Source organism: Staurois parvus, unplaced genomic scaffold, assembly GCF_062004578.1.
Source record: "Staurois parvus isolate SC_StPar_1 unplaced genomic scaffold, SC_StPar_1.0 ptg000291l, whole genome shotgun sequence".
NCBI lineage: Eukaryota > Metazoa > Chordata > Amphibia > Anura > Ranidae > Staurois > Staurois parvus.
In genome coordinates this window covers 9,650,105-9,673,910 of record NW_028318087.1, presented here as the reverse complement: position 1 = coordinate 9,673,910, position 23,806 = coordinate 9,650,105, and the positions used below count along the sequence as shown (strand labels likewise).

General features: G+C 43.3%; 1 protein-coding gene across 1 annotated transcript in view; it reads right to left on the bottom strand.

Annotated features, from left to right (window-relative positions):
- AP3M1 (adaptor related protein complex 3 subunit mu 1) overlaps positions 1 to 23,806 on the bottom strand; it is a 75,683-nt gene that overhangs the window by 9,359 nt on the left and 42,518 nt on the right. Inside the window, exon 5 of the mRNA XM_089682593.1 lies at positions 9,165 to 9,250. Within this exon, the coding sequence (XP_089538719.1) occupies positions 9,165 to 9,250 (86 nt within the window). The remainder of the gene's footprint in view (positions 1 to 9,164; positions 9,251 to 23,806) is intronic.

The following is a 23,806-nucleotide window of genomic DNA, read 5'->3' as shown; positions in this document are numbered from 1 at the left end:
CATTCTATTCCAAATCAAAACAAATTTGTGTTGTTCCTCTAAAAAAAAATATAAGAAAAGTGAATATTAGTTCAAAAAAATAGCAGTGTTTGTATTCTTCTTTACAAACTCAAACATTCACTATATAAACTGAAAAATGTTTGAAGATTTTGCTGTCCTTTGAATCACTTAATATTTAGTTGTATAAGCACTGTTTCTGAGAACTGCTGTACATCTGTGTTGCATGGAGTCAACCAACTTTTGGCACCTGTGAACAGGTATTCCAGCCCAGGATGATTGGACTACATTCCACAGTTCTTCTCTACTTCTTGGTTTTGCCTCAGAAACTGCATTTTTGATGTCACCCCCACAAGTTTTCTATTGGATTAAGATCCGAGGATTGGGCTGGCCACTCCATAACGTCAATCTTGTTGGTCTGGAACCAAGATGTTGCACGTTTACTGGTGTGTTTGGGGTCGTTGTCTTGTTGGAACACCCATTTCAAGGGCATTTCCTTTTCAGCATAAGGCAGCATGACCTCTTCAAATATTCTGAAATATTCAAACTGTTCCATGATCCCTGGTATGCGATAAATAGGCCCAACACCGTAGTATGAGAAACATCCCCATATCATGATGCTTGCACAACCATGCTTCACTGTCTTCACAGTGTACTGTGGCTTGAATTCAGTGTTGGGGGGTCATCTGACAAACTGTCTCCGGCCACTAGACCCAAAAAGAACAATCTTACTTTCATCAGTCCACAAAATGTTGTGCCATTTCTCCTTAGGCCAGTCAATGTGCTCTTTGGCAAATTGTAACCTCTTTAGCACGTCTTTTTTTCAACAGTGGGACTTTGCGGGGGCTTCTTGCAGATAGCTTGGCTTCACATAGGCGTCTTCTAATTGTAACAGTACTCACAGGTAACTTTAGACCTTTTTTGATCTTCCTGGAGCTGATTGTTGGCTGAGTCCTTGCCATTTTGGCTATTATATCCATTCGAATGGTAGTTTTTTGCTTTCTTCCACGTCTTTCAGGTTTTGGTTGCCATTTTAAAGCATTTGCGATCATTTTAGCTGAGCAGCCTATCATTTTCTGCACTTCTTTATATGTTTTCCCCTCTCCAATCAACTTTTTAATCAAGGTACGCTGTTCTTCTGAACAATGTCTGGAACAACCCATTTTCCTCAGAATTACAGTTTTAGGGAGACCCCCCTGTACATGGATTACTGACCTGTTATGCTACTCTGTTTACTCTTGGATGTAAGTGTCCGTTTTTTACTTGATTTGAATTGTAACTCCGTTTGTCTAATAAATACACTATTGGAGCTTTTTCTTTCTTCTGGGCTCATTTTTTGGGATATTCTGAGCCCCCCCCCCTCCTTCAAGGTGCACCATAGTAGGCGACTCACACTTAAGTGTATGATCCCCCGGTGGCTGAAACCTGTACTACAAGATGCATCTAATATGATGATTATACACTATACTGGAATGAGGAAATCTGCCCTGGTCTGATGACATCTGGTGACTCAACTCCACCTGACGACTTCACCTGTTTGCAGAGTTCCGGTTTCCAGAGTACCTTGGAGTAGGTCTTATTTACTCCAACGCACAAAATTTTGTGCTATCTGGTTAGTGCCTTATATACTCATTCTTCACAAGCCACGGAAGTCACGATAACTCAACAGCTATCTAATGAACCACGATTATCACATTGCACCTTTTTTATTATTACTTTTAAGACTTTTATTTATTTACGTATTTTTAATCTGTACATTTTAGCGCTGCATTTTTATTGATTATTTTGTACACTATTGGAGGATTTTAAGGTATTTCCTCTTATTTTGCTGGCTGCTTATTCTGTTTGATGTTTTATATTTTACCCAGCGCTCGTATATTACTGCTTTATATCAATTTTGCAAACAAAACTGTCAGAAGTTTCAAGCAGCAACAAAAGGGTCCACAGACCAAAACTTAAGAGTGCTGCTGCAAGAACCTTGAGGTCGAAAGCTGCATCCACTGGGGATTGGACATCCACCTGGTAAAACTTCGAAAATGTATAAACAGAAGACCAGGTGGCGGCCTTACAGAGCTAGGCAATATAGGCCTGTTGCCAGAATGTCCAGGAAACACCAAATCTGGTAAAGTGGACATGTAAAAGTACAGGAGGAGTTTTGTCATTAAGAGTGTAAGCCTTAGTAATCAGTTGTCTGATCCAGCGAGCAATGGTTGATTTGGAAGCAGGGTGTCCCTTGCAAGATCCTGAGGGCAGGACAAATACAGAGTTCATTTTCCTTATAGAAGCTGTTGCTTTGAGGTAGAATGATTTTTGACATGTCCAGGTAATTGCTTTTGGGTGCTTTAGAGCAGGGCACGAAGATGGAAGAACAATTTATTCATTAAGGTTAAAGTCCAGCACCACCTTGGTGTAGGACTACCTTTTCCTTGTAAAGGATGAGAAATGGCTCCTTGTAAGCGAGGGATGCTCATTCTGAAACACGTCTGACTAGAGTGATGGCAACTAGAAATGCCACCTTGAGAGAAAAAAAGGGTGTTGCAAAGGGGGCCTAATTCAAGAAACACTTTGTATAAAAGGTTTTGACAAGGGAGATTGAAGCCAGTGGGTTTTAAAAGAGAATAGAGAAGGCTGAAGCCAGTCCTTTCAGGGTGTTTATGGCTATGTTTTGGTCAAGTCCCAATTGGAGGAAAGCCAGGATACAAGGTACTGAGAATTCTCTGGGAATGACCACCAGGTAAAGAAGGACTTCCAGGTACGATACTAGATATTTCTGGAAGTGGCTGTTCTTCCTTTTAGAACCGTAGGGATGACAAACTAGGAGACTCTTCTGTCTCTTAAAACGTGAGCTTCAACAGCTATGCTATTAAGGCAAATGACTGAGAAGCAAGATGGAACAAAGGCCCGTAAGAATAGGTTTGGTCTGTTGGGAAGAGCCCAGGAGTCATCTCTTAGTAATAGGAGTATGTCTGTGTATCATGTTCTTCTGGTCCAGTTTGGGGTAATCAGAACAACTGGCTTCTTCCTTTGTTCTATTTGGTGGAGCAAACAAGGTAGAATACACACTGGAGGGAAGGTATAGATTAGTTTGAACTAAGACCCAGGGATTTTTTGATGACAGAGATAGAGATCTCTGGATTTGGCAAAAAACCAAGGTAGTTTGTTGTTGAATCTGAAGGCCAGGATATCCGCATCTGTCCCCTCCCCCAATTGCTGACATATTAGTTTGAAGATGTTGGGGTGAAGAGTCCATTCTCCTTCTTCCAGGCGGTGGTGGCTGAGGTAATCTGCTTTCCAGTTGCCCACTCCTGGGGTGTGGACTGCAGAGATCACAGGACAGCGAGTTTCCATCCATGAAATGATCTAGCTTGCCCCCGTGGTGGTTGATGTAGGCCACAGCCCTGGCATTGTTTGATGGCACCCTTATAGGGTGTCCCTGTATAAGTGGAGTCCTGTGCTGCAGAGCCAATTTGATTGTTCTGAACTCCAAAATGTTGATGGGGACCTTGGCTTCCACTGGAAACCAGGTTCCCTGGCTTGTGAGAGACTGGAACACTTCTCCCCAGCCTGGGAGATAGGCATCTGATGCTATCATTTTCCAGTGACAAGGAAGGACTTCTATGTTAAAGAACTGAGCTTGAAATCCACCAAGTTAGAAAAGTCTGTGCTCGGCGGACCAGCAGCATGGGTAAGTTGAGAAGGATCATGTTTGTTCCAGGTCGACTAGATGTTGTGCTGAAGTGGCCTTGAATGGAATTTAGCGAATGCAACAGCCTTGAAGGAGTCTACCATGAGTCCTAGCACTCTCATGGAGAATCTCATCCAAGGGATTTTTCTTTTAACCTTTGTCCTCCACCGTCCTGAGACAGAGCCTTCTTTTACAGAAGGAAAACCCTTGCTTGGCATGTATCCAGGATCAGACCCAAGTATTCCAAAGAGATTATCACTAAACCAAATGTCTGTAGAATATGAACTTTCCTGTGGACATTTGCAGATACCTGGAAGGAAGAAGGGTCCTTCACAAGAAGATTGTCAAGATTTCCTGTGACATGGATGCCCTGAGGTCTTAGTTGGGCAAGAAGAGGTGCCAAGACCTTTGTGAATTTGTGAGCAAACAGGCAAAATGGTAATGCAACTGAAAAGTGCAGAAAACGCTGATGTGGTGGATAAAAAGGAATAATGTACATTGGCATTTCATATGTCTACTGATGCCAGGTATTACCCTTCTCTCAGACACGATAATTGACCTTACTTGGACACAATATTTACCAGAACATATTCAGGCTATAGTTATATAATGGATATGGGCTGAAAGTGCACATTCTCAGGTTTAATTTGAGGATATGTACATCCAAATTGGAGGAAGGGTTTAGGAATTACAGCTCTTAAGAGTAGCCATACTCCCTTTTTCAAGGGACCAAAAGTAATTTTACAAATGAATCAATAGCTGTTTCATGGCCTGGTGTGGGCTACTCCTTCGTTATTTCTTCATTAATTAAACAGGTAAAAGGTCTGGAGTTGCTTCTAAGTGTAGTATTTGCATTTGAAATCTATTGCTGTGAATCTACATCATGCGTTCAAAGGAGATGTCCATGCAAGTGAAACAGGCCATTGTAAGGCTTCAAAAACAAAACACATCCATCAGAGAGATAGCAGCAATATTAGTAGTGGCCAAATCAACAGTTCGGTACATTCTGAGGAAAGAAGGTTGCACTGGTGAGCTCAGCAACATAAAAAGGCATGGATGTCCATGGAAGACAACAGTGGTGGATGATCGCAGGATCCTCTCTATGGTAAAGAAAAACCCATTCACAACATCCAGACTAGTGAAGGACACTCTCCAGGAGGTGGGCGTATCATTGTCAAAGTCTACAATCAAAAGAAGAGTTCACGAGAGCAAATACAGAGTGTTCACCACAAGGTGCGAACCATTCATAAGCCTAAAGAATAGAAATGCCAGATTAGACTTTGCCAAAAAACATCTAAAAAAGCCAGACCAGTTCTGGAAAAGCATTCTTTGGACGGATGAAACTAAAATTAATCTCTACCAGAATGACGGGAAGAAAAAAGTGCGAAGAAGGCTTGGAACAGCTCATGATCCAAAGCACATAACGTCTTCTGTAAAACATGGTGGAGGCAGTGTGATGGCATGGGCATGCATGGCTCCCAGTGGCACTTGGTCATTGGTGTTTATTGATGATGTGACAGAAGCAGCTGGATGAATTCTGCAGTGTTTAGAGGTATAAGGTCAGCCCAGATTCAGCCAAATGCAGCAAAGTTTATGGACGATGTTTCACAGTACAGATGGGACAATGATTTAAAACACACTGCAAAAGCAACCCAGGAGCTTTCGAAGGAATAGAAGTGGAACATTCTGCAATGGCCGAGTCAATCACCTGATCTCAACCCAATTGTGCATGCATTTCACTTGCTGAAGGCAAAAACTAAAAGGCAGAAAGACCCACAAAGAACATCTGAAGACAGCTGCAGTTAGAGCCTGGCACAACATCAGAAAGGAGGAAGCCCAGTCTTTGGTAATGTCCATGGGTTCCAGACTTCAGGCAGTCATTGCCAGTAAAGAATTCTCAACAAAATATTAAAAATGAACATTTTATTTATAATTATATTCATTTGTCCAATTACATTTGAACCCCTTGAATTAAAGCTGAAAGTCTGCACTTCAAATTCTTTTGGATTGTTTCGTTTTAATTTATTCTGGTGGCATACAGAGCCAAAAGTATGAAAACTGTGCCTGTGTCCAAATATATATGGATCTAACTGTATCCGATTAGGGATTTGAAGTCCAGAATAGAATGAATAACCTAATAGGGCTTTGTTACCGTGAAGAAGTTTAAAGAAAAACCTTTTACACCTGTTTTATGGCGGTACCGGCACAATAACTCCCTTGGACATGAGATGGCTTAGTGAATTCTGTACATCTGACTTTGCGCAGTTTTAGGATGTTTTGAGAAAAGAAAGCACTGAGGGGGTATAGTTTTGGACTCTATTTTGTCCCCCCCAAATAAAATCCCCAGGTCTGGAACGTCTGTGAGAGTGGAAAACTGTAACAGACCTCCTCCCACTCTTAGGAGTGAGACTACCCCTTCATTGACAGGACTTTGGAGAAGACTTTGGGCTTTGTGGGCCAAGTCTTACATCCCGGTCACATCAAAGCTGATTTTGAAATCGTGTGACTTACAGTGAAGTTGCACGATTTCAAAATAGGGTGACCTGCTGATTTCCTTGTAATTTGCAATACATCTGACACAGATGTCTTGCAAATCGCAACAAAAGTTATGCATGTATTACTTTAGAAATCAGTGCGGATCCGATCAAGTTGGAACTGCACCAATCTGACCTCTCTAATAGCAGACAATACGGGTGCGACTTGGCATACAATTTGCAAGTCGCAGGGCATGCAAATTCGCATGCTAAGTCACACCAGATGTGACCGGGGGCTTATGCAGGAAAAAAAGGCCTGAACTTAGTTTTGAAGTTGAAGCCTGGGAGGAGCGACTAGCTACTTTGTGTCTTGATGAGGTAGAAACTAAAGAGAATGGGAGGGTTTAGGAAACTTCTGCTATGGAAAAAGAAAATAATTTTTTTTTTCATTATTTTTTAGTCATTAAATAATGCACATTTGAATGGAGATTAAGGACATTCTGGAATTTTGTTTTATCACGTTCTAGGACAGCCACACAAAAAAAAGGAAGAAGGTATTTGTATCAGATAATACATGGTTCCGGATTACAGAATCTTCAGGATTCCCTTTCATCATTCATTTCCCTAGTCCAGTTAGCTGTAGTTTAATATATTGAAATTGTTGAAAGTGAGAGCCGGGTCTGCAAGAGTAAAGAAAGCCTTTAAAGCTGATCACTAGGTTTCTTTTAACTTTAATAGTTTATTTGGACCAAACTAACTATTCACTTCGCAAACAGATGCAGTGGCTGAGAACGTTTTATAAACTGTATGTACCCTGAGCTACAGACAGTATACAGTATTGTGCTGCGGCAGCAGGACAAGAATTTCCCTTCCCGCTCCCGAAACAAAATTCAGACTGAGCGCTGTTCAGCCATTTTCTAATTGGTTGAGGTGGAGGGGCAGGGCAATGACATCACAAACTCTGCCCCAAGCCAATCAGAAGAAGCTTTGTACTCTTTCACAGAATACAAAACTTCCTCTGGATGGCTGAGCAGCACTCAGCCCGGCTCAGTTTTGTCCCGGCAGCAGTGCTAGAAGTTCTCGTTCTGCTAGTGGAACACAGTGCTGTAAACTGTATGTAGCTGAGGCCACTGTAACCGTTAGTAAAATAAAGATTTGGTTTGGACCAGCTTGGTCCAAACAAGCTATTTAAAGTTAAATGAAACATGGGGATCAGCTTTCACTGCATCTGAAAATTCCTATCTGCAGAATCTTTGAATAAAAGAGCATTGGTATTGTGAAATGTTTGTTTAGGACTTAAACAGCAGGCTCTACTACTGGAACAGACTATTTATCCAGTTTTTCCACTAAATAGAGCTTGGAGTGACACAGATTTAGATTTTGCAGGTCTCCTTGTACCCAAAGGTGGCATGGAGAGACAGGGGCGGATCAAGTGGGACAATACTGAGGCTTGTGCCCCCAGCAGAAGTGAGCATGTTCACCATTGCAAACATAATGCATGAAGCTCCTGCTTCAGGCATAAAGGGAGTATGGGAGAAAGAAATCTTCTGAAGCCTCCTTTAACACTGCTTCCTGGTCCTCTTCATTCCCTTCCATGCCCACCTCATCAAGGCTGGGCACATTGCGATCTGTTTTGGGTGGAGACGATGAAGCTGGAGAAGGGGCCTGGTGTTGAGGCTTTGGACAGTGATGGCTGCATTAAAGCCATTAGCTGTTTAACGAACTGTGACATGGTTGTAGAAAAATCTGCATTTGCATCTGCAGGTAGGTCACTTGTACCATACCTGAAATAAAACTAGAATCAGATGAAGAGACAGGTGCTAAAATTGTGCCCTGCTCCAATGCAAAGGAAGCATTGTCACAGGTGAATATTTGCTTGAGCTTCTGCTGTAGCTCCCTTTAGCCTGGTTTCCACCATAGCTATTGGTGAGGGTAATCCCCTGTGGGGCACTCAAGCAATAGGGTGCAAAATATAGGGCAGTCATGTCCGGAAAGAGAACGCAGCCAACCAGGTACCGATTGTCTTACAGCGAAGTCCTCATGGCAAAAGGGCAGGAGGAAGAGCCTGACTACCATATAAAGGCTTCTAGGCAGAAGTGACAGTAAAGTGTGTGACCTGTGGTGTGATCCACCCAAGACAGCTCTAAAAGGTTGTATTTTATTGGCAAGTTTGTACTCCAAAGTGGATACATTCCAAACAAGCACTGGTTTTCACATCAACGCTTAGAGATACAGGGTATCCCTGTCTTACTTGTCCATGATGCTGGTCCATATATAGGGTCCTGGCTTTGCCCATCATGGTGGGCATAACCTTGAAAGGGGTCTTCAAAGTTTGGGCTCTATGGGGATGGAACCAACCTGGACCTGTATAGCACCCTGCAGCTGACTAAACATGATGCCAAGGCAAGCACCTGTGCAGCTGTCCGAAGCAAACATTACAGGCCATCACCACAACATAGGGTCTAGATACGGTTCCCAAGGTTGCACCAGTCAAGATGCACTGCTTCTATTATGTAGAAGACTGTGACAAGTTGATTGAAGAGTTGGGGAATCTGAAGATAAACTATTTACGCCAAGAGTGATTTCTCTGCCCATCTCCGTAGTACACTACCACAAATCTAAGGATTCACACAGTAGGGTGGAATTAAAAGGGAAGCATTCAGGGAACATGTTCTCAAAAGCTTTGCCAGTGTTAAATTACCTGAAGGTATGAGCCTATAGCCAGGGTTTATGAATACTCAGCCTGTGTCCTGTATGGTACGATTAAAATGATTATCTTTTTTTTTTTTTTAAATGAGCAGTTCACATTTAACCTCTTTTGAAGATCCGGTCAAATATCAGTTTTGGTGGATTGACATTTAAAAGACAAAGCTGCTGCTAAATCAATAGGCTCACAGCTAAAATGTAAACATTGCTCTGGTCCATAGGAGGTATACTTTTACAGGAGTTGAAGTGATTAAATATTATACAGTGAAAACATACAGTACATATCTAAAGCCTTATTTTACCATAAAAGACAGGGTAAGGTCAGGCATCCCAGAGAGCTTGACACAGGCATCCACAACTCCCTGGATCTCAGCAAACACAGTGGAACCTGAAAAGAGAGAAAAAATGGGACAAAATTAATTCAGTGTAAAGGGTTTTACTGTAGAAGTACAAGTTCAATCCAGAATCTTAAGTATGAACTCCACTGAGAATTATCTGTATTTACAATGATGACATAACACCAAAGTTAGAATTTTTTTTTTTGTAAAAACTACAGCTCGTTTAAAAATACACACGGTATATATGCTCCCCATATCTCTAGTAGCCAGGAGTGCACAGACAGCATGTCTACATAGTGATCTCTTCTCCTCCTGAGCAGTTACCTGCTGTTCTGTGTTTGAAAAGTTATGTTCTGTTTTTGGAAAGGTAAAACAGCTCCAGGCTCATATATGGTTTTCTAAAAATACAACCGCATGCCGCTATTTCCTTAACTTGTGCACTGAGCTGTAAATCTCTCAAGTAACATCTGCATTCTAGGCTTAAGGCGGTCAAGTTACCCGCCATACCCTGAAGCCCTCACCAGTGTTTGTTGTAAATTCCCTATACCAACTGCAGTCTTCTTACCGGGCAAGATGTCACTTTCTTCTCTTCCAATGGCGGTCACGTAATGATATGTAAGCACCACTCCGTTCTAGTTTGTGACAAGAAGCCCCTTAAGAGTGTGTGTACATGACAGGCTGGGCACACAAGAAATGGGCAGAATCACAGGAATATTATTCTGGTCTGACAAGGACTGCCCAGCGCTGGACTGAGGAGTAAGTCGGGAACAGAGCTGTGGCACAGATAGTGTAGGCAGAACTTTGCTTTTTTTTTTAATTTACAATGAAGGGAGAGGAGGGAAAGAAAAAGGGGGAGGGGGGGGGGCTGGAGTTCTACTGTAAAATACATTTCAATAACGGATTGTCTATTTTTCAAAACTTACAGCTTACATTTCATCAGATATGAGCAGATATGTTATTGTAACAAAAATATTGATGGTAGTATTCTTTTCTCTATGCTAAACTGCCATCATCCTGGCACAAGGACAGGAGAACAGGCACATAAAGCAGCAATTCTGTATTCACAATGCGCTTGTCACCTGTGTTCCAGAACGTGCTTCCCTGAAAGCAGAGGACCCTCATTGTCAGGATCACTCAGTATAGGTTCAGTCCTGCCCTACCTAAGATTTTGACAGGTTGCCTGCCATGAGGATGGATGCTGGCCTGTCCCTCCTGGTTGTGCTGCAACTGGATGGCCCTGTGGGGAAGTGGTCTAATAGCCAAGGTACATATAAAACCATAACAAACAACTTAATATAGATGCGCTCCCACCCACTGGACACATAGGCCAATCTGCTGGCTCCCAGGGGGGTAAGCTGCTTGCCAGCTACCATCCCCTGGATCGCTACCGCAAACACGCATCTATGGGGAAAAAAAAACGGGGGCCGCCCACGCTTCCAGCACCCGGCAGTCCGCGCCAGAGCTTGCAGCCTACTGACAGTTCTCCCTGAAGCCCCGGCCTCACTTTCGGACCCGCCCAGATTGCTACCCACGGGTGAATCAGAACCCGCCTATGACACGGACACTGCTTCAGAGGCGCCCCTGCAGCGGCATTTCGGGCGCTGAGCTCCTGGATTGCTTTAAATCCATGCTGCAGACAGAATTCTCTCCTGCTACTTCCAGGCTGACAGAACGTCTCTCTAGAGAAATCAGGGAGCAGGGCAATCGTATGAACGATCTTGAGGATAAAATGGATGCTGTGGTCATGGTGATTGAAAATCATGAGCAGGATCTGAGCAACCTTAAGAAAGAATTGGTGGACACGCTGCTCCGGCTTGAAGATTTCAAGAACTGTTCCCGTCGTGATAACTTTCGCCTGCGGGGTATTCCTGAAACCATTACAGATCTCACTTCAACCGCCACCGCCCTGTTCCTGGAGCTGGCCCCTGCCATTCCCATCGACCGACTCGAGTTTGACCACAACATTGAGAATTGGGTCGCTGACGGCTGGAGGGGCCAAGAGACATTATTATCAAGTTCACGTATTATCGCACTAAGGCAGTTATTCTCTTGGTGGCCAGGAATAACCCAGCCCTCAGTTTCCAGGGGCATTGCTACCAGCTTTTCTCGGATCTCTTCCAGCTCACTTTTCAGAGATGTCGCCAGTTGAAGCCCTTCACTTCGGTCCTTGTGAATCGTGGAACTAAAAATGCATGGGGCTTTCCATTCCGCCTCACCTTCGACTTTCAAGGCCGTAGCCACTCCGTTGCCACGCCGTAGCCACTCCCTTCTGGAATCCTTACATCTTATCCCTCTGGGAGGCACTGCGCAGAGCCCGGAGCATCCATCTGGATCCCAGGTGGGGCCGTCACCTCTGGGAGAAAAAAATCCAACTGGAAGAAGGCCCTCCCTCGGACTCCCCTACGTTCCAGTCCAACCTGCACCTCACTGGGCTGAATCTGTGTCCAGGACTTCCTCCATTGTGCCTCATCGTTGAATCCTTTTGCTCGGATTGCGAGTTTGACTTTATGGGCTTTCCCGGTTTGGTCCTGGTTTAGGGTTACGTCCTGTTCGACTGTTTCCCATGAGTCCCTCCTTAGGTAGGGGGTCACCGAATAAACTTGAGCTCCGAGACTTTCCACAACTACAGAATATATCAGGGGTCCTGGGTGAGGGTGGTCGGATTAGTGGGGGTGGCTTGGGCCGAAATTTCCCCCGGGTTCCGGAGAGGGAGGATGGCTTAAGTGGGCCCTTATTCGATACCATGCTGACTTTCTTGTTGGGGTACTGGGGCAGGACCATCTGGGCTGAGTTGGTTGGGATATGCTGTGACCTGTAGTCATCCCTCCGGAGGGTTTGAATACTTTGATCTTTGGTGACCCTCAAACTTGAGCTTCTATACTAATATTCCTAGTAAGATTATAATCATGGATATCTTTGAATTAAGATCAAAAAGACCAGCTATAGCTGATGATGCATTTACCAAGGAGGATATTAATGATAACCTACATGGTATATTTTTACACCTTCAAAATCTTATCACGGTGGAAGTCCGTACTTTATGGGACATATCCTTCCTAGAAAAATACATCAAGGATGATATGGTCCCACGTTCATTACGCTGGGACATCCCTCCAGGGAAGGAGGATGCTAATAGCAAATTAGAATGGTTCCAATTCTTTAATAATGCATGCCAAGATCTGTTAAAATTTCTAATAATACGAAAAAAGAAAAAATTGATACGGCTAGATGCCGAAATCAACAAAACTAGAGAAAGTCTGTCACCATACATTGGAAACAAAGACTACAAAACGGAGTCTGACAGACTTGAACAGATCTTAGAGTCCACTGAAAAAGAAAGAAAAAATATAAATGAGATGTTAGTGATTATAAGGAAAACCGAGTTTAAATGGCAATCCTCAAACATCAATAATGGAGATGTCACAAAACAACAAGGGGTCCATTTTGATGATAATACCTTCATTCCCCGCCCTACTAAACCCACACATAGGAGACTAGTACAGACTCCAGGGGTTATTACCACCAAAATCAACACTACAGAAGAGACTCTTGTAGTAGTACTTCATCTATGGAGGATGATGAATATAATATTGACACACATAACAAATATTCACCACTCCGTAATGTACCCGATTATGACATAGGGAGTAGGGATATGAGATTCATCCCTAACCCCAAAAACTCTAACGGTAAACACTTTTATAATGTTCCTAAAACCCAAAGGTGAGGCTCCCAATCATTATACAGGGGGGAATTTAACTCACCTAATCATAGAGGAAGAAACACAGGTCCGAGGGGACCTAACCATAAACCATACTATAAACCTCATGGCCCTCCATATAGCAACTATAGAGATTTTCAACCAGACAGATGATCCTTTCAACAACGACCTTACTATAGAGGGCCCCCAAAGGTCGAAACCATAATCAACACTACAATAATCAGGACCAATACCATATGACAGAATATGAATACCCGAATAATTCTAGAACCCCCCAACAACATCAACAGTACCCTCAAAACAGTGTTTTTTCAGGATCAGGCCCGAGACACCCCAACAGAAAAAGACATCAAGAAGAGGGTCAAGAGGAGGCAAAAGAATTAACAGATCCAAAAAGGAGATGAATGTGACCACTAATGGAATATTCAACCTTAGCACAGCCACTTTATCATCTGAAGAAATATCATTATTAAATAAATAAAGGAGTAAAGTTTGCACCCCAAGCCAAGTTAAACAAATTTCAAGCATATGTGGATATACACAAATTCGTGAGGAGTGTATCCATCAAGAAATACTTCCTGCAAAACCCTATCACAAGAGATCACACATCTTTACAAAGTAGAACACAGTCTGGTCTCAGGAACCCCGCTTTGTTTAACCCTCCAGCCAATAATAATCCACACATCAATATCTTTAAAAACATGGTGTTAAAGGATTTGGAAAACCTAACAATAAAATGAACTCATCAAACAGAGACAATCTCGAAAGGGATTTCCAGTTTACTTAATAACGAAGACCTAGTGATTTGACCCGCAGATAAGGGAGGTGGGGTAGTGGTAGTGGATAAAACCCAGTACATCATTGAAGCACTAAAAATACTCAGTGACAAGGCAACATATTCAAAAATTGAAAAAAAATCCTAATTTGACGTACAAAAAGGAATTAAAGACATTAAATTAACTCAGGTTATACCCAGGGAACAATCTCTAAGAAAGAAAGAGTTCCTTTGCCCTACAGTGCCAAGACTGCCAACTTTTTACTGGCTACCAAAAATACAGAAGGACCAGAAGAATCCACCAGGGAGACCCATTATCAGTGGGATAGACTCCTTATTGGCAAGGGCAGGTGAATATATTGATGTATTCCTACAGCCACTTGTACAAACCACTCCCTCGTACCTGAAAGATATGAAGCAGGTCCTTATGGATATAAAAAGTATTAATATAACTTCTAACACCTACCTAGTCAAAGCGAACGTAGAATCCTTATATACCAACATTAACCATAATGATGGAATGGAGGCTGTTAAATAATTTTTTACACAATGCATCTAACTACAATAATGCTTACAAACAAAGTTTATTTTAAACTTACTGGACGTTGTGATGACGCACAATTATTTATGGTTTAGTCAACAACACTATTTGCAAATTAGAGGGGTAGCTATGGGAGCCAAATTTGCCCCTAGTCTAGCCAATCTATTTATGGCTCAGTGGGATGAGGATATCATCTATGCCAGAGAATGGCTGAAATTAATCATTTCAGGAGATCTGGCACTGATCAACGATGTAATGAAAATCATAACTAAGATGTTTTTTAAGAAAACAAACAGGAATAGTTTCATCCCGACAGACAGCTGCCACCATCCATCCTGGCTGAATAATATCCCCAACAATTTACGAGAATCCGTTGACATTGTGACAACGTCCGATTTTTATCTTCAATCAAATATTCTAAAAGATAGATTTCTGGAAAAAGGATACTCGAATGGTTCTTTAAACGAAACTATCAAATCGATGGCAGAGTTGGACAGAAACGCCTTGATTACGAATAACACCAATAAAATTAAAACCCAGATGGTGTGTCCATTTATAACCAATTATTCCATCCAGCGTTATCAAGTCAGACATATTTTTAAAAAACACTGGAACATTTTAGCTAATGACCCAGTTTTAAAGAGAATTTTACCATCAAAACCAGAAATAGGTTTTAGAAGAGCACCCACTGTCAGAGATAAAATAGCCCCAAATATTATCAACCCACCTAACTAGATTAAACTGTTTGGGAACCTCAAAGGATTTTACCAGTGCAACAAGTGCCCAATCTGTGTCTTAAACAGAAACAAACTGCCGAAAATCACGTCCTTTACTTTGAATGTTACCAATAAAAGTTACCAAATTGACACATTTATCACAAGCAATAGTAAATATGTGGTATATCTCCTCAAGTGCTCCTGTAATAAACAATATATTGGAAGAACCACAAGAAAAATGAGATATAGAATGAGAGAACATGTTTACAATATCAAAAAAGGGTACAAAGACATTCGTTGTCCAAACATTATAGGGACATGCACCACAGAGATCCACACAATTTTAAATTTGTGGGTATAGGCATTCTTAGCCCACACTGGAGAGGGTGTAACAAACGCAGGAAAATATCCCAAATTAGAAACAAAGTGGATATACGAGATGAAGTCACTTGCACCTTTAGGCCACAACGTTGAAATCAATATAAATTGCTTTATTGATAAAAGCTAAAATGAATATATTATTTATCATATCCGTACCATTGAATGTGACTGTATGACTGAAATTTTCACATAACAATAGCATGTATCAGGATAGTCAGTGGACGAATTGAATGATTTATGAACATACATACTATGATCCCAATATGGACATATTGTATTTTATGTATTTTATTCTGGATTCATTTCCTTTTATACATATGTAATTTATATAGACTGAATTGTCTCTGTACATATCTCGCAAGGCATGAATCCAAACCATTATTACTATTGTTATAATTTTTAATAATTTTATATTAATCTCATTACGCTATTAATGATAATTCTGGATCAGACATATCTTATTATATATATTATTATTTTTTTTATATATGCATTTTTATATCTTTACAACATTTTGACACATTTTACATCAGTAATTCTATTTGAATTACCTCATACGGTCATACACATCTATTTAATGCAAACTTCGTTTTTTTCCCCATTTTATACGTTTTTATGTGGACTCCACATATTTATTCTGTTTATCTGGTCTATTTTTATATATATCATGAAGGTTTATACGTACAAAGCATATTATATGGTCCTATTATTGTAATAATTCATCATATGCCAACATATTTATATCTCTGTGTATTAGGGGTCATTATTAGGTCAAATATGACATTGTTATTATCTATATGATACATTTTTAAAACCCCGTTTTTTAAGAAAAATATCCAAGTTTTACTACCACACTTTTATTAGTCTTTATATGCCATTTGATTTTTAGCTTCTGTTTTCCCTCTTTCTTTGAATAAACCTGCTCCGTATGAATGCGAACAGCTTTGTTCCGGTTCTCATGTGTACTCTCATAACAGTATACCAACACCTCCAATAAAATGGCCACTATCCAACCCGGCCCGGACTTCGGCAAGATGGGCGCGGTTGTCACGTTACCGCTTGTCACCAACAAAATGGCAACGGTCACCTCATGGTATTTTTGCACCTTGCAGGCTATATAAGGGGATGTGAATGAGATGTCAGCAATGGATGTGCCCCTGAGGATGTGTTATTACACAAAACGCGTTGGGTGGAGCCCTTTTGCTGACGTCTAGCTGCCGCTGCAGAGGAGCATCCTGGTACTCTATTTTATTGATTTTTGTTACTCCATGTGGATACTTTTATGTTACTTGCTATCATTACTATAATAAAATACTACACTATAAGCACCTATCTGGCTCCTATGGGTGAGCGGATTCCTCCCCTGGACCACCAGGCACCCACCCTGACGGATGGAAGACCCTGTAGCTGCCACCATACCACTGCACCCCCAGATGTGCGATGTAGCATAACCCATGAGCATTATTATTTATGGTCTGGTGAATGTACATCCGTCCCAAGGGTGGATTTCCTTTCACAAGTTACTTCACGGATAACTTCACGTGCCAACCATAGGCACTACTTCAGCTGATATCTTTGCACAAAAAATGTTTTAATATTCACGAATAAGTCTATGAACTCCTTTTATTGCTTTTTACATCATTTTGAATTATTTATATGTATATTGCACTTTTTGCACTTTATTCACATATACGCTCAATTCACATGCGTTTATCATGAACATGGCTTCCATGGGTGTGTCCCACTTCCTGTGGACCCTTATTCCTATTGACGTGGGATTTAGTTATGTTATTGATTGTTTCATGTTTTATGTTTGTTGCCCTTTGCTCCCTGGGGGCCTATGTTATTGATGTATCCATCTGCAGCCATGTGTCCTGTGCTACAGCCACCCCAAACTGGTATCCTTTGAGTGTAGGATTAATTTCACCATAGGTATAATATGGCTATGCCATTGTACATAATGTTTGTGTTCTTTCTTTCTCCTGCTTTTCTTATCTTTCCTGGCCTGTTATTTTTTTCTGCAGGGTTTCAGGACGCCAAGAACTGGCTGTCCTCAGGAGTGGAAATTGTTGGCTGACCTATGTCTGAGCAGATTACACCGATCCCACCATGGCTTCGCCCCTCTTGAAAGTACATTTATAAAATGTACAAGGTTTTAATTTACCTCAGAAGAGATCTAAAGTCTTCCATCACCTTAAATCGCAGCACACTGACGTGGTATGCCTGCAGGAAACCAGGTTTTCCTAGTTCTCCGCTCCACGGTATCTTTCGCCTCATTATCCCACTTTTTACACGGCCTTGGCTCCTGAGAAAAGACGGGGTGTTCTGATAGCCTTCAAACGCAATCTGCCCTTCATCTGTGTCCGGAATAAAGCGGACCCCACAGGAAGGTATCTACTCTTGCAGGGTACCCTTTGAGATCAGGAGGTCACCTTTGTCTCCTATTATGCCCCTAATCGCTTTCAGCACAAATTTTTCTCACATTTTTATTCTCGCTTTGTTCTATCATTTCCCATCACTCTATGGGGATTCAAATGTTACCTAGCTAGGCGCTATGGTCGGGGGCAGCCCCTTCTGATGACTAGGTGAAGGATGAACGCATGCGCTCGCTCCTGCAGTCTGCGTGACTGGTAGACGTTTGGAGGGAACTTCGCCCTACTGGGCGTGGCTTCAAACTCTACTCCAATCCTCATGACAGTTTTTGCAGAATTGACCATGTATTTATGCAGGTGCAACAGCTTCCTTTAGTCAGGCAGATATCTATCCCTTCCTCACCCTGGTCAGACCATGATCCCCTGGTCCTACTTGTTGCATTCTTGGGTGTGGCATGGTGCCCTTTTCATTGGCATATTAATGAGTCTTTATTGACCACTCAGGTCACCTGTCAGCAAATTGAATCCTTCATACGGATATATTTTGCAGACAGCTCAGGATCTGTTTCTTTGACAGTGCTCTTGTGGGAAGAGCATAAAGTTACGATGCAAGGCCACATTATACAGCTGGCTGCGGCTCGGAAGCGGGAGCAGCTCCCTTCATAACTTCATCCTCTTCTGGCCTCGGCGAATGCTCGCTGGAAGTCACACCCATCCGAGGACCATAAACCTACACGAGACACCCTGGCTGCAGAACTGGACTTACTTGCTTCTTCGGAGGTTGATCGGTCCCTACATTGGACCAAACATAAGTTTTATACCTTTTTTGCTAATAAGAAGGGTCTGATGCTGGCTAGGTGTTAGGGTAGGAGCGGTGGAATAGGCAGGCAGGCCTAATGGTAGGGTCACGCAGCGACTGACGACGGAGCTACTCACAGACCAGAGTCCCTCAGGGCGCGGAGTCTAAGCCCCAGGCTGCCCTTCACCAGGGCCCCTGATGGTGGGGATGGACTTGACGCAGCCTGAGACCAGGTCGCAGCCCCCGAGTAACCCCAGCTGCGGTAACGACTGCCGCCAATGGCGTACAGCTGGTGGGAGCCAGATGGAAAACGTATAGCGTGGTCGAACAGGCCGGGTCGATAACAAAGGAGCAAACAGTACAAGACGGTAGACAAGAATACTCAGGTCACGGGCCAGGTTCAACAACGGGAGGTCAAGTAATGGGATAAAGCAGAGAATAGTCTTGTCCAAGCCGAGTCGGTTACCAGGAGAGCAACGAAAACAGAACAAGAGCTTGCTGCAAAGGAACATACAGGACACAAATGCAAAGAGCAACTGCAGACAGCAGACTTAAATGTGATCAGCCACACCCTTCTGGAGGAGGAGCCGCAGAGGCCTGAAAGCATAGAGGCTCCCACCATGCTTTGCAGAAACTTAAGATGGATGCCAGCACATGGAGCAACACAGTCTCTGAGGAAAGGTAGGACCTTGAGACTAGGAAACTCAATTCTGTGGGGAAACCCTATAAGCTGGTCCAGTTGCGGCTCCCTTCGGGGGGTTGTACTTCCAATCCCCAGCAGATCGTCTTGTACTTCTCGGGCTTCCTTTCACATTTGTACACCAAACCAGATCCCTTTCCTGTAGCTCAGGTGAAAGCAATCTTTCAGGATTTATGGCTGCCTGGATTATCTGAAGCGGCGCAGATAGCCCTTAATACAGGTGTATCTGTATCAGAAGTACTTTAAGCTATCAAATCCTTACGGTCCTCGGCAGCCCCAGGCCCAGACAGCTTTTCAGGCCTCTACTACAAGAAATTTGCAACCTTGTTGGTGCCCTTCTTGGCTAGTTACTTCAATGACTTCCGACAGGGCTCTTTGCCCTCCCTGGATGCACTCAGAGCCCATAACTCAATGATTCCTAAGACAACAGAGGATGTACAGCAACCGCAAGCCTTTCGGCACATTTCGCTTCTTAATGAAGATTTTAAGATAATGGGCAAGATTCTCAGTCTCCGAATCAATAAATATTTGCGTAGCCTGGTCCATAGGGACCAAATAGGTTTCGTCCCTGGGAGGCAGGCGGGCGACAATGCTCGTAAGGCGGTTCACCTTATACACCTTTTGCAACAAAATTCCAGGATGATTACGGTCTAAGCTTTCGATTCCTTATCCTGTGAATACTTGCAGTTCATGTTGTCCCGCTAGGGCTTCAGGGATTCTATCCTTTCTTGGATTCAGACCTTGTATTCCCCTTTGTCTAAGTATGCAGGGTATTTCTCAGATCCCTTTCCTATTTGGCGAGGGACAAAACAGGGATGTCCCTTGTCTCCGGTGCTCTTTGTCTTTGTGCTTTAGCTGTTGGCCTTAGAGCTCTGGGCTGATTGTAACATACCGGGGTCCCATACACGGGACAGGGATGTAAGTTGAAACTTTTTGCAGATGATGCCCTCTTGACTCTCACTAATCCATTGACGACGCTCCCAAACTTTCAACAGGTGCTTGCGTATTTCTCCTTGATTTTAGGCCTACGTATACATTTAGATAAGACGGTCGCTCTCAATATCACCTTGGCCTCAGATTTGTTGTCGCGCCTGAAGTCCCATTTTTCTTACAAATGGGCTTCATCCTTGCTTGAATACTTTGGCATTCACCTGACCCCCACCTATGATGCTTTGTTTCCTGCCAACTATTTTCCATTGCTTCGTTCCGTGTCCTCTCTTATGTGCTCTTGGCAATTCCCGTTCTTGTCTTGGATAAGAGGAGTTCATTCGGTGAAAAGGACTATCCTGCTGAAATTGTTATATTATTTTTGCACCATCCCTGTGCGTGTCTCCTCTTATTTCCTTCGGCTGATTCAGGTGAGGATTATGCAATTTATCTGGGCTGACCGGTGCCCCAGAGTCTCCAGAAATATGCTTTTTGTTCATAGGCTGCAAGGAGGTCTGGAGGTACCTAATTTAGCCAAGTATCAGGTGAGCCAGATAGCCCCACTGTCTATGTTGCACGCTTCCTCTGATGTTCCTCTATGCGTTCTTTTAAAACTACCTAATTGTGCCCCTATTGCGACATCAACGCTTCTATGGCTTCCCCCTGCTCTACACCCGATGACATTGAGTCCACTTTTGGTCCTTGGCCTGCACGTATGGGACTCGGTTTTCCTCTCTAGTGGCTTGATGTCACCCTTTCTACCTTTGCTCCCAATTATTAATCCTCTCTTCCCACCAGGTTTGGATCAACCTGGGGTATTCTTTTGGTGGGTGGCCAATGGTTTTTCGCAGGTGCAACACTTCTTGACTTCTCGGTCTTTCCCCACCTGGAAATCTCTACGGGAATCGCGGGATGTTACCCAGGTGGAATTTTTTCGTTATCTTCAATTGCAGCATTGGCTGACCTCATTGTGTGGCACCTCCCCCTTTCCATATCAGAAATCTGCCTTTGAACAGCTTTGCCAACAGCATCCTGGCGCCCCAGGTCTGGTTTCCCTACTCTATGCATCTTTGAATAGGCGCTTGACGAGTACTTCCCTATCGTATGTTGCTCAATGGGAGCGCGACTTGGGGGAGGTCATGGATCCAGAGGACTGGAATAAGGCCTGGTCGGTTATAGCTAAATGTTCGTTCAACACAAACACGCTGGAGGCGGTATACAAAGTACTGTTCCGTTGGTATTGGGTCCTGGCTCGTATAGCCCAGGCAAACTCTACCTATAGTGATTGCTTCTTTCGGGGTTGTGGCCATCATGGAGATGTGTTACATACATGGTGATCATGACCGAGAATGATTCGGTTTTGGTCTCGTGTATTTGGCCTTCTCTACACACAGTTTCATCTCTCCATACGCCGGGAATCCTGGTATGCTTTGCTTCATTGTCCCATACCAGGCCTCTTGGCTCCCCAGCAGAAGTTGGCCTCCTATTTGTTCTTGTCGGCAACAAGAACAATTGCTCAAGCCTGGAAAAGTACATCTGTCCCTCTTCAGGGGGTGCAGGACCATATGTCCACTCTGATGCTTAATGAACAGATGTTGAATATTCGTATTCACTCCCAATGCAAATATTTGAAAATCTGGGAGCCGTGGTTGACTAATGCTTTTCCCACGCTCCCTCCGGCTAGTCTAGGTTGTTGATCAATATTAGGTGTCCTCAGATCCCTGCTGTTGGTCTTGTCTTCTTCTTTCCTTTCTTTCCTTTTTGTCTTTGTCTGACTATTGTGAGGCAGTAGAGATCTGCCTTTGGTTTACGTCACTGTTGGAGATATAACACTATATTTTTCACATTTCCTGTGCCATTGATAGCCCCTGCATGGGTGTGCCGTTTGCATTGCTGGTGTTGTAGCATTGTTCCCTTTGTACCCTATGTGCCATTGACAGCCCCTGCATGGGTGAGCCTTTTTCTTCAGTTCCTTTTTTGTTTAAAAAGTTTAAAATTAATAAAAACCATTGACATACAAAACTGGTAAAAAGATAAACAAAGCTGTTGCAGAGTCATTGTTGGTTTTCCATCAAACCTGAAACTGTCTGTGTCTGCTGAATAATAGTCCCTACAGTGCCCTTGTGCTGACATCAACCTGTGTTCCCTCACCCAGTAACAGTCATACACATACCTCACCCTTTACGTACCTTTGTGTGCTTTTTTTTGGAACAACATAAACAAAAAAAATTCCACTAATATTTGCTACTGCCCTATAGGTCATTTAGCTTAATTAAAAGCATACCAAGCCCCAATTACAACAATATGCTATTACCATCAAGTTAAGAACGGGTAAAACTTGATTTACAAAAAACAAGTGACATCATTTGAGACTGCACAGTAACATAAATCCCAGTTTCACCTGAGCCAGAGATCAACATATAAAAGCACTAATGGCTTAGATTATAAAGGTGAAGGGGCATAATGAGAACTTGTAGGACAGGTATAGGAGAGCTGCCAAAGATGGCTTGTTTTTGAAGGTCCAAAACTTTCAGACTCCCTGCTTTTATGAAATCAGAGCTTACCTACTTTATTAGAAATGATGCCATATTAGTGATTCATTTGTTTACAGTTTTGCTTTATAAATAACAATGTGAGGACTGACTTATAGGGGTTGATTTAGTAAAACTGGGAATTGCAAAATCGAGTGCAGCTGTCAGGTACCTACTTACGGTAGCTCTAGAGCTCCACAGACCGGATTTCCCCAGGGCGCGGAGTCTAAGTCCCAATCTGCTTGTTCACCAGAGCCCCTGATGGTGGGGATGGACTTGGAGCAGACTGAGACCCGGTCACGGCCCCTGGGTACACCCAGCTGTAGTAGAGGGAACCGCCAGTGGCACGTAGCAGGATGAGAGCCTGATGTGAAGAGGCACAGCAGGCCCAGCCAGCAACGGATGGATCCGTGCAGGATGGATGGACGGAACACACCATGAGGCAGTAGCAAAGTCAGACACAGGCCGGGTCGGTAACAGTGGAGGCGGAACAGTACAGAGCAGCAGGCAGAGAATGGTCAGGTCACAGGCCAGGTTCAGCAGCAGGAGGTCAGACAATCAGGAACAGGCAGAAGAATAGTCAGACGAGCCAGGGGTCAGGGCAGGAGACGGTCAACAGCAATCAGGGTCAGGCTGGGTCGGCAACAGGATACTCTCACAGGATAATAGGGAGCAAGCAGGAACAAGACCATACGGCAATGTGAGCATTGCAAGAGCTGGTTTAAATAGCCCGCCCGGCGCCGACAGGTGTGCCTGGGTCCTAGTGCCTGCCCGGCGCCGTCATTGGTGACAGGCACGCCTGGGTCCTAGTGCCCGCCTGCCTGTATGTCTTGTCGGGATCCTACATATGTGCAGATTCGTGCGTCGCGACAATCTTCTCGTTCCCCGACAGCAGCTCTGCATAGAAACCAATCAGCTTCCATTTTTTAGTCAATGCCTAATAATTTGAACAAGCTGAAGTTAGAAGCTTATTTTCTCCTTACGTCTTCCAGGACAGCCCTTAAGACGTAAAGCTCCTCCCTCCAGGTCAGGAAACACGCCATTCCCCCACGTCTTTAAAAGGCGGACCTCCAGGCCTCCAACTCAGTTTTTAGTGTTTCATGAGCCAGAAGGAGCACGTCAGGAACCTTTAGGATCCTTGCA